The sequence below is a fragment of the Heptranchias perlo genome, chromosome 40, assembly GCF_035084215.1.
Source record: "Heptranchias perlo isolate sHepPer1 chromosome 40, sHepPer1.hap1, whole genome shotgun sequence".
NCBI classification, from domain to species: Eukaryota; Metazoa; Chordata; class Chondrichthyes; order Hexanchiformes; family Hexanchidae; genus Heptranchias; species Heptranchias perlo.
In genome coordinates, this window is record NC_090364.1 from 3446942 (window position 1) to 3463697 (window position 16756).

At 47.1% G+C, this 16756-nt stretch overlaps 1 protein-coding gene across 1 annotated transcript; it reads left to right on the forward strand.

Moving 5' to 3' along the window:
* Positions 1-3028: 3028 nt before the first annotated feature.
* LOC137305328 (calcitonin gene-related peptide 2-like) lies at positions 3029-8270 on the forward strand. The gene is made up of 5 exons (XM_067974168.1): positions 3029-3191; positions 4402-4490; positions 5586-5720; positions 6145-6334; positions 7468-8270. Exons 2-4 carry the CDS (start codon positions 4408-4410, stop codon positions 6311-6313), a joined length of 387 nt encoding a protein of 128 aa, XP_067830269.1. The 5' UTR covers positions 3029-3191; positions 4402-4407; the 3' UTR covers positions 6314-6334; positions 7468-8270.
* The last annotated feature ends 8486 nt before the right edge of the window (positions 8271-16756 follow it).

A 16756-nucleotide genomic window follows, 5' to 3' on the forward strand; every position in this document is an offset into this window, starting at 1 on the left:
CTGAATTGTGGTCACTATCCCCAATATGGTCACCCACTGTCACTTCACCCACTTGCCCATCTTCACTTCCCAGGACTAAATCTAGATTTGCATCCCCTCTTGTTGGGCTTGTCACGTACTGGCTAAAAAAGTTCTCCTGGACACCGATCAAGAATTTTGCACCCTCTGTGCCCCTCACACTGTTTGAGTTTTAATGATGTTGGTTGAGGGATGAATATTGGCCCTAGACACCGGGGAGAACTCCCCTGCTCTTCTTCAAAATAGTGGCCGTGGGATCTTCTACATCCACCTGAGAGGGCAGACAGGGCCTTGGTTTAACGTCTCATCCGAAAGACGGCATCTCAACAGTGCAGCACTCCCTCAGTACTGGCGCTGGGAGTGTCAGCCTGGATTTATTGTGCTTAAGTCTTTAAACTGGGGAGTTGAACCCATGGCCTTCTGACTCAGAGTCGCTGGAGTGGGGTTTGAACCCACGACCTGGCTGAGAGGTGCTACCCAACGAGCTAAGGCGGGCACATCACAGAACAAATATCATTATTTATCCTCAGAATGTGGGCGATGATGGCAAGGCCGCATTCACTGCCCTTCCCTAGTAGTTCAGTGGCTTGTGAGATCACTTCAGAGGTCATTAGGAGTCAGCGTCTGAAAGAGAAGAGGTAGGTTTATAGGGATAGGCAAACGGAATATTGGCCTTTATTTCTAGGGGGATGGAGTATAAAAGCAGGGAAGTCATGCTACAACTGTACAGGGTGCTGGTGAGACCACACCTGGAGTATTGCGTACAGTTCTGGTGCCCTTATTTAAGGAAGGACATACTTGCATTGGAGGTAGTTCAGAGAAGGTTCACTAGGTTGATTCCGGGTATGGAGGTGTTGTCTTATGAGGAAAGATTGAACAGGTTGGGTCTATACTCATTGGAGTTTAGAAGAATGAGAGGAGATCTTATTGAAACATACAAGATTCTGAGGGGACTCGATAGGGTAGAGGCTGAGAGGACGTTACCCCTCATGGGGGAATCTAAAACTAGGGGGCATAGTCTCAGAATAAGGGGTCGCCCGCTTAAGACGGAAATAAGGAGGAATTTCTTCTCCCAGAGGGTCGTGAATCTTTGGAATTCTTTACCCCAAAAAGCTGTGGAGGCCGAGTCATTGAATACATTCAAGGCTGAGTTAGACAAATTTTTGATCAGTGAGGGAGTCAAAGGATATGGGGAAAGGGCAGGAAAGTGGAGTTGAGGTAAAAATCAGATTAGCCATGATCTCATTAAATGGCGGAGCATGCTCGAGGGGCTGAATGGCCTACTCCTGCTTCTATCTCTTATGGTCTTATGGTCTTATAGTTTACATTTTGGACCAAATATCTCCAGCCAAAACGTTAAACTGTCTTCCCTTTTCCTGTACTGTGTACTTCCAACATTTTCTGTTTGTATTGCCTTTTTTTTAATTGAGGAGCCCAGATGAGGGATAAGCAGACAGAAGAGTTCCTCCAATTAATCTGGTTTTGATGGTGTTTTGGTTGATGGCGGAATATTGACCAGGAAAACTCCAGGCTCTTATTTGCATATTGCCATGGGATCTTCAAGATCCACCTAAACCATTAGAACAGAAAGACGGCACTTCCAACAGTGCAGCACTCCCTCAGTACCGCACCAGAGTGTTAGCCCAGATTACGTGTTAAGTCTCTGGAGTGGGACTTGAACCCATGACCTTCTGACGCAACTAAACCAAGCTGACACACACTTTATCTCTTCCTGTCTTACTCACCATTTTGCTCTCTCTTTATTTCCCTTTCCTTATATCTCACCCTCTCACGGTCTCTTTCTCCATCTCTCCCAGTCTTTCTCAACGAGCTTCCCTTCTCTCTGTCGCTCAGTCTTTTTGTATTTAATTTTTTCTTCCACCAGAGGGCACTGCCCACGTGATGCCAGGCGTATTAACTCTTTGAGGACTGCAGGAGATCTTAACCTCGGCGACTGTTCTGGTCTAACTCCCAAAGGAATGGCCCACTCAGTGACACTGGAGGGCTGCTAATCCCCCATGGAACTGCACCCCAGCAACAATCGGCATCTTCACAGGGGGAGGGGGAACAGGGGTGAAATTCAGTAAAGTACCAATCCAGCTCGCACTTGCATACATAGAATTACATAGAATTTACAGCACAGAAACAGGCCATTCAGCCCAACTGGTCTATGCTGGTGTTTATGCTCCACCCGAGCCTCCTCCCACCCCTCTTCATCTCACCCTATCAGCATATCCTTCTATTCCTTTCCCTCTAATGTACTTATCGAGCTTCCCCTTAAATCCATCTATGCTATTCGCCTCAACTTCTCCTTGTGATAGTGAGTTCCACATTCTCACCGCTCTCTGGGTAAAGAAGTTTCTCCTGAATTCCCTATTGGATTTATTAGTGACTATCTTATATTTATGGCCCCTAGTTCTGGTCTGCCCCACAAGTGGAAACATCTTCTCTAAGTTTACCCTATCGAACCCTTTCATAATCTTAAAGACCTCTATCAGGTCACCCCTCAGTCTTCCCTTTTCTAGAGAAAAGAGCCCCAGCCTGTTCGGCCATTCCTGACAGTTATAACCTCTCAGTTCATCCTTGTAAATATTTTCTGCACCTTCTCCAGTGCCTCGATACCCTTTTTGTAATATGGAGACCACAACTGTGCACAGTAACTCCAAGTGTGATCGACAACAACAACATCATGCAGTGGTATAGCACCTTTAACCTAGGATAACGTTCCATGGCACTTCACAGCAACATAATCAGACAAAAATTCACACCAGGCTGAAGAGGGAAATATTAGGCAGGGTGCCCGCAAACTTGGTCAGAGGTGGATTTTAAGGAGAGTCTTAAAGGAGGAGGAGAGAGGTGGGTGACAGCACCTTGAGACAAATTTGCCTTCGCTTTTATTTATCGGAGAATGGTGTATTGTTTGTACCCCATGAATAAACGGAGAATCAGCTGCTACCTCATTCCTGTCACCAGATAGCAAAAAAAAAAGCCTCCTTAGCCCTGGAAAGAGATTGGCTGCATCCCATCCCACTGCCTCCTACATCTTTCCCAGTCTGCTCCTGGATCTATAAAAGAGTTCACATTGACTTCAGTCAACGCCACAGACGGAAAGTGCAGAGTCCTGGAGCATTGGGAGGAACCAAAGCTTTTATCCAGCGGAGGTGCACAGAGAGGTAAGATGAGCTGCTCCGTTTCACCTCAACTCATGCTGCTGATTGCCACTTTCTTTCATTTTAAACAGCGAGAGAGGGAGAGAGAAACTTTTCATTTACACAGTGCTTTCCCATGATCTCTCAGGAATGTCACAAGGTGCTTTGGGCACAATGATTGTATTGTGCCTAACAACAGTGGTCCCCCGCTCCACCCCTCCCCCCAGCTTTCCGCTCTCCTCTCCTAAAGGTGCTGACTCCCATTGGGCTACAGATCCATGGATCTCCGCACAGTGCCCACTCTTTATGGGAGGATCTACAGAGTGAGTCTCATCCGGTTGTCACAGGACATCCCAGCCGGTCCTTGCTAGACAAGGAGCACTTTCCATCAGGGTGATCGGTTAGAGATTAGGAGGGGGGTCCCTGACTGATTTCTTTCCCTTCCCCTGGTCCTGGGGTTGTAGAACCGAGAACCTCGCTACTGAGTGTGAGGTGTAACAGAGAGAGTGTTATAACTGAGAGTCTAATACTGAGTGTGGGGTGTAACAGAGAGAGTGTTATAACTGAGAGTCTAATACTGAGTGTGGGGTGTAACAGAGAGAGTGTTATAACTGAGTCTAATACTGAGTGTGGGGTGTAACAGAGAGAGTGTTATAACTGAGAGTCTAATACTGAGTGTGGGGTGTAACAGAGAGAGTGTTATAACTGAGTCTAATACTGAGTGTGGGGTGTAACAGAGAGAGTGTTATAACTGAGAGTCTAATACTGAGTGTGGGGTGTAACAGAGAGAGTGTTATAACTGAGAGTCTAATACTGAGTGTGGGGTGTAACAGAAAGAGTGTTATAACTGAGAGCCTTTTGCTGAGTGTGGGGTGTAACAGAGAGTGTTATAACTGAGAGCCTTTTGCCGAGTGTGGGGTGTAACAGAGAGAGTGTTATAACTGAGAGCCTTTTGCCGAGTGTGGGGTGTAACAGAGAGAGTGTTATAACTGAGAGCCTTTTACTGAGGGTGGGGTGTAACAGAGAGAGTGTTATAACTGAGAGTCTTTTACTGAGGGTGGGTGTAACAGAGAGAGTGTTATAACTGAGAGCCTTTTGCCGAGTGTGGGGTGTAACAGAGAGAGTGTTATAACTGAGAGCCTTTTACTGAGGGTGGGGTGTATCCTGGTTGATACTTTGCCCAGTGAGGGGCAGGGTAGCGATGCCCTCTCACCCTCTCATGTGTTATTTGCAGGCTGCCATGTTTCTGGCGAGGATCCCCCTATCGATGGTCCTGCTTTGTGCCTTGGCTGTGGCGACTACTTCAGACCTCTCCTCTCTCAGGTGGGTGATAATCTCTCTCTGGGCTTTTCCTCTCATTTCTTCCTGTGGAGCAGATCGGGATCAGGATCAGGATCAGGACTGCTTGTAGATCCGTTGGGACGGGAATGTCAGATGGGAATCTTGTTTATTTCCAGATATCTTCCTTTGCTCTCCTACGGCGCTGACTCTTTCTGCAGTACTGTTCCATGACACCACCCTCCCTCCTTAGACCTGAGCCTAGGCAGTGAGGCAATTTGACCATGGGGTGCATCACAGCTGAGCCCAATAATATCCTCAACCGACATACTTTCCAGAGATAGTGATGAGGAGCAGGAACACCAGCTGACTTCCTTATCCTCGTTCCCTCACCCGGGGCATTGAGATTCCAACCACTGCCCCATCTCACATCCACTAACTCAGCACTGATCAGGAATCAGATTTGGGATCACCCTGGGATTTGTGTAGCTCAATAACACACCAGTTGGAATATTCAACCACTGAGGCATCGCGGGAGGGTAAAGGGGGAGATTTCTTTTCTCCCGCTTCTCCGTTGGTTGGAACTGAGAAATCCCTCAGACAGTGCCAAAGGAAAGACAGAGCAAGGGCCTGCATTTATATAGTGCCTTTCACATCCCAAAGAGCTTCACAGCCAATGAGGTACTTTTGAAGTGTAGTCATTATTGTAATGTAGGGAACGCGGCAGCCAAATTGAGCACAGCAAGATCCCACAAACAGCAATGAGATAATGACCAGGTCACTGTTTTAGGTGTTGGTTGAGGGATAAATATTGGCCAGGACTCCGGGGAGAACTCCCCTACTGTTTTGAAATAGTGCCCTGGAATCTTGTATGCCCACCTGAGAGGGCAGACGGGGCCTCGGTTTAACATCTCATCCGAAAGACGGCACCTCTGACATTGCAGCACTCCCTCAGTACTGGCACCGGGAGTCTAGATTTTGTGCTCAAGTCTCTGGAGTGGGATTTGAACCCACGACTGTCTGACTCGGAGGCGAGAGTGTGGAGTGTGCGCTGAGGTTTATACTCCTGGTGTTCTGACCGAGGGCCTTTATCTTTTGCTCGCGTCAGCAGCTGACACCCGGGCTTTTGTTCTGTTTCAGATCTCCAGCGACCCGACACTTAGGAAAGATTCTTATCCGTCGTGTGGATGGACACTATTTAGCAGGATCAACACAACAACTCCAGCTGCCCAATCCCGCACTATCGTACGTGCAGGAGCAGGAGAGATCAAAAAGGTGTTTCCCGTCTGTCAGTCAGTGTCTCCATCATCCCGCCTGTCGGTCAGTCTGTCTGTCTCTCTGTCTTCCTGCCTCTCTGTCTGTCTGTCTTTCTGTCTATCTGCCTCTCTGCTGTCTGTCTGTGTGCCTGCCTCTCTTTTCTCTGTCTGCCTCTCTGTGTGTCTGCCCCTCTGTCTCTCTGTGTGTCTGCCCCTCTGTCTCTCTGTGTGTCTGCCCCTCTGTCTCTCTGTGTGTCTGCCCCTCTGTCTCTCTGTGTGTCTGCCCCTCTGTCTCTCTGTGTGTCTGCCCCTCTGTCTCTCTGTGTGTCTGCCCCTCTGTCTCTCTGTCTGTCTGCCTCCTTTCCTCCCTCGCTGTCAGTCTAACTCTGCCCTGACTGCCATGTCAGCATTTTGACCCTTTATTTCCCGATCTTTTCTCGCAGGCTCTTCCCTCTCCGTGTGCAGAAACGATCCTGTAACACTGCCACGTGTGTCACGCATCGCCTGGCCAACTTCCTGAGCCGCTCTGGGGCAGTGGGCAGCAGCCGTTTCATCCCCACCGACGTCGGGGCAAGAGCGTTTGGGAGAAGGCGCCGAGAGGCTCAGATGTAGCAAATCCATTGACTCACACAGGTAGAACCTTCCGGTAATTATACAATACTGCTGACAAGGTGGGGGTGGGACACCAGCCACTGGGACCTCACTCAAGCCGCCATTCTTTATGTGTGAGCCTAGACAGCGAGCCTCATCCGGCAATTCGACCATGGGGTGAAGTAAATGAATGTCTATAAATGTTCATGCTATAGTCAGAGGGGCAGACAGACAGAGAGACAGAGGGGCAGACACACAGAGAGACAGAGGGGCAGACACACAGAGAGACAGAGGGGCAGACAGACAGAGAGACAGAGGGGCAGACACTCAGAGAGACAGAGGGGCAGACAGACAGAGAGACAGAGGGGCAGACACACAGAGAGACAGAGGGGCAGACAGACAGAGAGACAGAGGGGCAGACACTCAGAGAGACGGAGGGGCAGACACACAGAGAGACAGAGGGGCAGACACACAGAGAGACAGAGGGGCAGACACACAGAGAGACAGAGGGGCAGACACACAGAGAGACAGAGGGGCAGACACACAGAGAGACAGAGGGGCAGACACTGAGGCAGGCAGACAGAGACACAGACAGAGAGGCATGTAAAATCTGGATTATAACATCTGGATTGTAATGCCTGGATTATAACACCGGGACTGTGACATCTGGATTGTAACATTTGGATTATGAGAGCTCGGTTATAACATCTGCCTTGTAATGCCTGGATTGTAACACCGGGACTGTGACATCTGGATTGCAACAACTGGATTATGATAGTGAAATTGTAATATCTGGATTGTCTAACCTGGATTGTAACACCTGGATTGATACACCTGGATTCATACATCTGGTCTGACACTCTATAATACATTAAAAGTCTTGCACATAGAGTGCACTTCCTGTAACATCACACATCCTTCCTGTCACACTTCCTCTGTCACACCACTCTTGTTATAAAATAGCGAATCCTTCGACTCATGACGAGCAACTCCAGGGGAGATCTGCCAGCCCATAATAATCACTAAAAGTGATTTTTTTTTTTCTAGACAGTAGCAAGTAGGTCTCGGTTAATCTGAATAAGAAGCTTTTTGATACATTAGAGATATAAATACATGCCATCTTTCTGATATCTGATCCCCGTTAATCAAACTTTTTTCTCTCCTTTTCTCTTCAGCCTGATTGGGACGCCCTGTTCAAACTGTCCAGCCGTATGATGTCTGGACTCAGCTCGACTTTGCCGAAATTACAACTCGCCTGATTGTGTTGCCGTCTCTTTCCCGCAGTTTCTGAATTTCTGTCATGTTACCAGGACGCTGGACCCCAGGGAACATGGGGCACAGGATGGCACCATGCCCACATCTCCTACAGTGCATTGTCACCCCGCCATCAGTATCAGGCTCTCAGTTATAACACTCTCTCTCTTACACCCCACGCCCTCGGTATAAGACTCTCAGTTATAACACTCTCTCTGTTACACCCCACCCTCAGTATCAGGCTCTCAGTTATAACACTCTCTCTGTTACACCCCACCCTCAGTATCAGGCTCTCAGTTATAACACTCTCTCTGTTACACCCCACCCTCAGTATCAGGCTCTCAGTTATAACACTCTCTCTGTTACACCCGCCCTCAGTATTACACTCTCAGTTATAACACTCTCTCTGTTACACACTCCACCCTCAGTACTCTCATTTTTTAAATATTAATTCTCGTGATGTGGGCGACACTGGCAAGGCCGGCATTTATTGCCCATCCCCTAGTTGTCCTGAGACGGTGGTGGTGGGCCGTATTCTTGATCCGCTGTAGCAGTTTTATAAACCTGAGTGACTTGCTAGAAAGAAAGATATACTTGAAAACTATTCCAGATGTCATACTCCTGTGTCAGGCTGCCTGTGGGTTGCCTATGTAGTATCTGAGGTTCTGTATTCTGCTTGAATAACTCATTGACTTGTGTCTCAATTGTATTAAGGAGTGAAGCATTAAGGATATATTAATAAATATTTTCAACAATTTACAGTACCTTCTCTGGTTTTTTTTTAATTAAACCTCTGTCATTTAGCTGGACTGTGAAAAGAAAGACAGACTTGCATTTATATAGCGCCTTTCATGACCTCAGGACATCCTGAAGGTCTTTACAGCCAATGAGGTACTTTTTAATGTGTAGTCACTGTTGTGATGTAGGAAACGCAGCAGCCAATTTGCGCACAGCAAGATCCCACAAACACAATGTGATAAAGACCAGATCATCTGTTCTTTTAGTGATGATGGTTGAGAGATAAATATTAGCCCAGGACACCGGGGAGAACTCCCCTGCTCTGAGGGGAAAATAAGCATCCCAGAGATCGTCGAAGTCAGCATTGAATCTGTGGCTTTCCTGTTCTGTGTGACTTCCTGCCACAAGGGAATTTTTTTCTTAAATTTTAATTTTCTTCCCCTATCCCCTTGCTGTTCATCTAAAAGCAGGTTGGCGACCTGCTCCGAAGGCTTTGTTAAGACCGCTATCACCAGGGGTACGGTGGGGTAGTGGTTATGTTACTGGACCAGTAATCCAGTGAGTGAATATTCAAATCCCATCCATGTCAGTTTGAGAATTTGAATTCAGTTTAAAAAAAAATCTGGTACCAGTAAAAGTGACCAGAATTGTTGTTAAAAACCCAACTGGTTCACCAATGTCCTTTTAGGGAAGGAAACCTGCTTTTCTTACCTGGTCTGGGTCTAAATGTGACTCCAGTCCCACACCAACATGGTTGACTCTAAACCTCCCAGACACTCTGATGTATCAAACCTCTACCCAGTGGTTGAAGAAGAAAGCTCACTGCCACCATCTCAGGGCAAAGAGGGATGGGCAATAAATGCCAGCAATGCCCATAATCCCAAGAATGAATGAAAAAAAATTTCCCCCCGGGCAGGAGGTGACAACATGGGTTGAGGTGACTCTGCCCTCCTTTTTAAAAAAAATTAATTTTAATCTAAGATCTTACTGACCTTCTGTACTCATTAACTCGAAAGTCAGTCCTATCTGGTAGTTAGTTACAGGACTGCGACAGCAACCTCTGCTCGAGCAGTACAAGAGATTCGACAGATTTATTCATGGGCCTTGCTTTCTCTTTCTGGCTGAATGGAAGGTCATGTCTTAATGCTCGCTCCCATTGGAAGACAATGGGGGCTGTAACCCGATCAATCTGTTGATTTCCTGTACGGTTTATACAGGGAGACTGGGCTGTGCTGTAGAGTACTGGAAGTGATGGGAACATCGAGTCCAGAGGAAAAGACTATTCACCCCATTGAACCCACTCCATCCAGAGCCCATGTGTGATTGTCCGATCACATCCACACCCCACCACGTTTAATGAATTGTAAACAATTTTACAACACCAAGTTATAGTCCAGCAATTTTATTTTAAATTCACAAGCTTTCGGAGGCTACCTCCTTCCTCAGGTGAACGATGTGGAAACCTGAGGAAGGAGGTAGCCTCCGAAAGCTTGTGAATTTAAAATAAAATTGCTGGACTATAACTTGGTGTTGTAAAATTGTTTACAATTGTCAACCCCAGTCCATCACTGGCATCGCCACATCACGTTTAATGAACACAAAGTTCCTTCTTTGACTCGCCCTTTTCATTAAAAAAAAGTTGAGCAGTGATGTTAATCTCTAACTCTCAATCCTCATCTCAACAGATGCTCCTTTTAAAAGGTGCCAATTGACCCTAATCAAATATGATGCCTTAATGTGGCTGTAATATTTAATTTTATGGGTACAGTAGCATAGTATGTTAGTGGACTAGTAATCCAGAGGCCTGGTCTAATATTCCAGAGTCATGAGTTCAAATCCCACCACAGCAGCTGGGGAATTTAAATTCAATTAATTAAATAAAAATCTGGAATTAAAAAAACTAGCATCAGTAATGGTGGCCATGAAACTACCAGATTGTCGTAAAAACCCATCTGGTTCACTAATGTCCTTTAGGGAAGGAAACCTGCCGTCCTTACTCCGGTCTGGCCTACATGTGACTCCAGACCCACAGCAATGTGGTTGATTCTTAATCGCCCTCTGAAATGGCCTGGCAAACCACTCAGCTGTTCAAGAAGGCGGCTCACCACCACCTTCTCAAGGGGCAATTAGGGATGGGTAATAAGTGCCGGCCTCGCCAGTGACACCCACATCCCATGAACAAATCTAAAAAAATATTTAAACTCTACATGTTCTCTCTTGGCTTCGAACCCATCTTTTTCTCTCTCTTTCTTCCCTTGTTCCCTCCCTCCCTCCCTTCCCTCCCTCCTTCCCTCCGCCCTCTTCTTCATTCCTTCCCCCCTTCCCTTCCCCCCCCCCACCCCCCACTTCTTCTGTGAGCAAAGTCTCAATGAGATTGGGTGGATCACTCCCTCCTGCTAGCATAATCGTAGTCTGTCATTGCAGGAGAAGGACAGAAAGAATGACCTCGTTGGTAGGGAAGGGGGTGAATGAGAGAGAGCGATTTCCTATGTGGGGGGAGGTCGGGGGTCGGGGGTCACATGTAACCAAATGGGAATCCTGTTTATAAAGAAGATGTTTGACCTTTTCTATACCAAACGCACAGGAATTCTCCTCCCTGTGTCTACTGTGGGAATCCAGGGATATGGGGATTGGGCAGCCAAGTCAAAGATCAACCATGGTCTTATTGAATAGTGCTGCAGGCTCGAGGGGTCGTATGGCCTACTCCTGCTCCTATTCCTTATGTTCTTTTGGTGATGCTGGTTGAGAGATAAATATTGGCCAGGACACCGAGGGAGAACTCCCCTCTCTTCTTCGAAATAGTGCCATGGGATCTTTTACATCCAACCTAGAGAGCCTTGGTTTAACATCACATCTGAAAGACGGCACCTCTGACAGTGCAGCACTCCCTCAGCACTGCACTGGGAGTGTCAGCCTGGATTATGTGCTCAAGTCTCTGGAGTGGGGACTTGAACTCAGAGTCCTTGTGACTCAGAGGCGAGAGTGTGAGCCACGGCTGATGTTGCTAGCTACCTCTCAATGTGCTTTGTATCAGAATCTCTCTCAAGGCCTGGGGTTAGACGTGTGAGCTAAGAGGAAAGATTGGAGACAATTTGGTCAGCCATGATGTCATAAGCACGTTCTTTGTGATTCCAATCACAACTCCAAATGAAAGGAAACTGTAACAAATGTATTTATATAATAACCAGAGGAAAAGAAAGATATCTAAGAGAGAGAGGTGATCATCTAGCAGTAGATGAGATAGTTAAGGGGTTGGAAATGATAACTACAGAAAATTACCTTAAATTAAATGACGAAAGCAGGTCCAGGAGACACAAGTTCAAATTAGTTAAAGGCAAATTTAAGACTGATATCAGGAAGTTCTTCTTCATTGAAAGAGTGGTCAACACTTCGAATGGACTCCCAGAGAGAGTAGTGGAACTGTAAGAATCAATTGGACACTGCGATGGGGGCTGTGGGATCTTTCTGGATGGTTGAATTAAGATGGGCCGAATTACCGTGTGATTTTGCGATCACCCGTGCACTATAACCCACTGTCCCCAAGTACGTGTCCCTTAAATCCCTTCACACTCCCCGCACTCCCAAGAGCAATTGAGAACCATCAGTCCCTCACTACCCTCCCAAACACCGCAGTGAACTCCAAACTGTCTCAGTCACCCATCCCCAATGACCATATCGCCTCGAGTACAGAAGGTTAAGGGATGATTTAATTGAAGTGTTTAAGATGATTAAAATATTTGATAGGGTAGATACGGAGAAGCTACTTCCCCTGGTTGGGGGAGTCCAGAACAAGGGGGCATAACCTTAAAATTCGAGCTAGGCCGTTCAGGGATGATGTCAGGAAGCATTTCTTCACACAAAGGGGAGTGGGAATCTGGAACCCTCTCCCCCAGAAAGGTTGTGCATGCTGGGGGACAGTTGGAGCTTTCAAGACTGAGATTGATAGAATTTTGTTGGATAAGGGTACAAGGTAAATGGAGTTGAGGTGCATGACAGCCGTGATCTAATTGAATGGCGGAACAGGCTCAAGGGGCTGAATGGCCTCCTCCTGATCCTATGGTCCTGACCTCCTCCTCCAAGCAGCCTCCAGGGATCAGCCTTGTGGGTCTTCACTGCGCTGGAATGACTTGGGAGTGTTTGATGGGACAGTGTAGAGGGAGCTTTACTCTGTATCTAACCCTGTACCTGCCCTGGGAGTGTTTGATGGGACAGTGTAGAGGGAGCTTTACTCTGTATCTAACCCTGTACCTGCCCTGGGAGTGTTTGATGGGACAGTGTAGAGGGAGCTTTACTCTGTATCTAACCCTGTACCTGCCCTGGGAGTGTTTGATGGGACAGTGTAAAGGGAGCTTTACTCTGTATCTAACCCTGTACCTGCCCTGGGAGTGTTTGATGGGACAGTGTAGAGGGAGCTTTACTCTGTATCTAACCCTGTACCTGCCCTGGGAGTGTTTGATGGGACAGTGTAGAGGGAGTTTTACTCTGTATCTAACCCTGTACCTGCCCTGGGAGTGTTTGATGGGACAGTGTAGAGGCAGCTTTACTCTGTATCTAACCCGTGCTGTACCTGCCCTGGGAGTGTTTGATGGGACAGTGTAGAGGGAGCTTTACTCTGTATCTAACCCTGTACCTGCCCTGGGAGTGTTTGATGGGACAGTGTAGAGGCAGCTTTACTCTGTATCTAACCCTGTACCTGCCCTGGGAGTGTTTGATGGGACAGTGTAGAGGGAGCTTTACTCTGTATCTAACCCATGCTGTACCTGCCCTGGCAGTGTTTGATGGGACAGTGTAGAGGGAGCTTTACTCTGTATCTAACCCGTGCTGTACCTGCCCTGGGAATGTTTGATGGGACAGTGTAGAGGGAGCTTTACTCTGTATCTAACCCGTGCTGTACCTGCCCTGGGAGTGTTTGATGGGACAGTGTAGAGGGAGCTTTACTCTGTATCTAACCCGTGCTGTACCTGCCCTGGGAGTGTTTGATGGGACAGTGTAGAGGGAGCTTTACTCTGTATCTAACCCTTGCTGTACCTGCCCTGGGAGTGTTTGATGGGACACTGAGAGACTGAAATGGAAAATGAGCTATTCCAGCACTAAAATCCCTCACCTTGATGGGTACAGAATTTGAGGAAATTAAAATGAGCTGAACTCTCGCCCAATGGAATACTCCCTATTTCCCTTCATCCGTGGAACATTCTGGAACTGTTTGGCCTGTTGAGAACAAGCGAAACAGCTGTCTTTGCAATTGTAAGAACAGCTAAAAATATATTAGCGTGTAACCATAAATAGAGAGTCTTTCTATATCTGACACACCTGTCAGCCAGCCCTCAGTCACTGGATGAAAACAACAAGGTTAAAACAATCAGTTCAATTCAAAAACTCATTGCTCTGTCAATATTTTTGATTCCTACTTTAAATTGCTGTTGATTTGAATGGGCCGGTGAAGGAACTTAGATGGTCACCTTTCAGTCCCACAACCTCCGTTGTAGTAAGACCCTAAACAGGAGGGACGGACGGAAGGAAGGAAAGAAACAAAGAAAAATAAATTTGCATTTCTATAGCACCTTTCACGACCACAGGATGTCCCAAAGCGCTTTACAGCCAATGAAGTACTTTTGAAGTGTAGTCACTGTTGTAATGCAGGAAACTCAGCAGCCAATTTGTGCACAGCAAGATCCCACAAACACCAAATGTGATAATGACCAGATAATCTGTTTCACTGATGTTGGTTGAGGGATAAATATTGGCCCAGGACACCGGGGAGAACTCCCCCTGCTCTTCTTCAAAATAGTGGCCATGGAATCTTTTACATCCACCTGAGAGGGCAGACAGGGTCTCAGTTTAACATCTCACACCCTCAGTACTGGTACTGGGAGTGTCAGCCTGGATTGTGTGCTCAAGTCTCTGGAATGTGGTTTGAACCCATGACCTTCTGACCCAAAGGCAAAAGTGCTACTCGTTGAACCATTGCTGACATCCAGAGTAGCTAGAAATAGATGTTGAGCAGGTTATTAAAGATAAGCATTTATACCAGCTCACAAGTGGGTTACAATAGATAACTAGTTAGTCAGCCGTCATAACTAGGCTGACTAACTAGTTATCTATTATAACCCACTGGAGTGTAACGTAGACGATACAGGACCTTGCCATTGCAGTGTCTCCTCTGCCAATTCCCATAGTGTTGTAACTACCCACTATAGTACACTGCTCCACTGCAGCAACTCCCCAAGGCTTCTTCGACAGCACCTCCCAAACCAATGACCTCCACCACCTAGAAGGACAAGGGCAGCAGGTCCATGGGAACACCACCACCTGCACGTTCCCCTCCACCCAACTTATCCCGATGGGAGATAAATCGCCATTCCTTCATCGTCGCTGGGTCAAAATCCTGGAACTCCCGACCTAACAGCACTGTGGGAGAACCGTCACCACACGGACTGCAGCGGTTCAAGAAGGCGGCTCACCACCACCTTCTCAAGGGGCAATTAGGGGTGGGCAATAAATGCTGGCCTTGCCCACATCCCAGGAATTATTTTTTTTTTTAAATACTAGACTGCCTTGTGACCTTTTACCCGTTGGCACCCATTCCATCGCTTTCCGAGAGCCTCGATCTTTGACATCCAACATTCCCCTTTCACAACACACTCCAGAAACAGCTGGATAATACAACAACAACAACTTGCATTTATATAGCGCCTTTAACATAGTAAAATGTCCCAAGGTGTTTCACAGAAACAGAAAAAAATTTGAGACCGAGCCACATAAGGAGATATTAGGACAGGTGACCAAAAGCTTGGTCAAAGAGTTAGGTTTTAAGGGGTGTCTTAAAGGAGGAGAGAGAGGCGGAGAGGTTTAGGGAGGGAATTCCAGAGCTTAGGGCCCAGTCAGATGAAAGCACGGCCGCCAATGGTGGGGTGAAGGAAGTACGGGATAGATAAGTGGCCAGAATTGGAGGATCATAGAGATCTTGGAGGGTTTGTAGGGCTGGAGGAGGTTACAGAGATAGAGAGGGGGCGAAGCCATGGAGGGATTTGAACACAAGGATGAAAATGTTAAAATCGAGGCATTCCTGGACTGGGAGCCAATGTAGGTCAGCGAGCACAGTGGGTGATGGGTGAACAGGACTTGGTGCGATACAGGATACGGGCAGCAGAGTTCCGGATACAATAATTGGGATCTTGTACTGACTTCAAAATTTGGGTTAGACATTCCTTGATGGTTCATTGGGTAATGTGTGTGTGGTTCTAAGTCGTACAGGCAGAAGGTCCAAAGCTTCAACAACAGGTCTTTTATGAGTTGGTTGATGTCAACTGAGAACATTACAATTGGCCATGGTGACATTGAGGAAAATAGTTAGTCGGGATTCCAAACACGAAGAAAAAAAGACTGCATTTATATAGCACCTTTCACAATGTCCCAAAGCTCTTTTACAGCCAGTGGAATACTTTTGAAGTGTGGTCACTGTTGTAATGTAGGAAACATGGCAGCCAATTTGCGCACAGCAAGATCCCACAAACAGCAATGTGATGATGACCAGATAATCTGCTTTTTAATGATGTTAGTTGAGGAATAAATATTGGCCCAGGACACCTCCCCTGCTCTTCTTCGAAATGGGATCTTTTACACCCACCTGAGAGGGCAGATAGGGCCTCGGTTTAATGTCTCATTCGAAAGACAGCACCTGGCAGCAGTGCAGCACTCCCTCAGTACTGGCACCTGGGAGTGTCAGCCTGGATTTATTGTGCTTAAGCCTCTGGACTTGGGGAGTCAAACCCATGGACCTTCTGACTCAGAGGCAGGAGTGCTACCACACTGAGCCATGACCGCCACAGTCCAACTGACCTTTTGGTGTGACCTCGCTGGGTGTGCACTGGTAGGGTCACGCATGAAGACCGGGCCCTTGTTGAGTAAATTGGATATCCGTTGAACTCTATTCCAGGTAAAAAAAAATAATTGGCCAAAAAAAAAAACCCCACAGGAAATCAGTAGACACTTGGAGAAATTCTCTTCAAAATGACATGCCCAGTCTCCGCTGTATTTCTGCTCACCTTCCTGTGGAACTTTCCTGGAGTGTTTGGACGGGTGAGTGGCGACTGATGCCTGTCATCGCACCCTGACAGTGGTTAAACATTAGGCCCTGCTGCACCATTTTCCTTGATCACAGATCTATCAGGCCCTGCTGCTCCTTCACTAAAGACGGTTTTATCAATGGGGTTAAAATTAGCCAGCCACACGCGCTCAGTCAATATTTAGATTCCTGGTGCAGTTCGACTCTTTGGCTGCCAATTTTGAGCACAGTTTTATGCTGCTCGTAGCTGCCAGCTGTGGCTCCGTGGGTCGCACTCTGGTCTCTGGGTCAGAAGGTTGTGGGTTCCAAGCCCCACTCCAGAGACTTGAGAGACTATAACCCAGGCTGATGCTCCTAGTGCCAGTAATAAGGGAGTGTTGCATCATTGGAGGTTTCAGATGAGATGT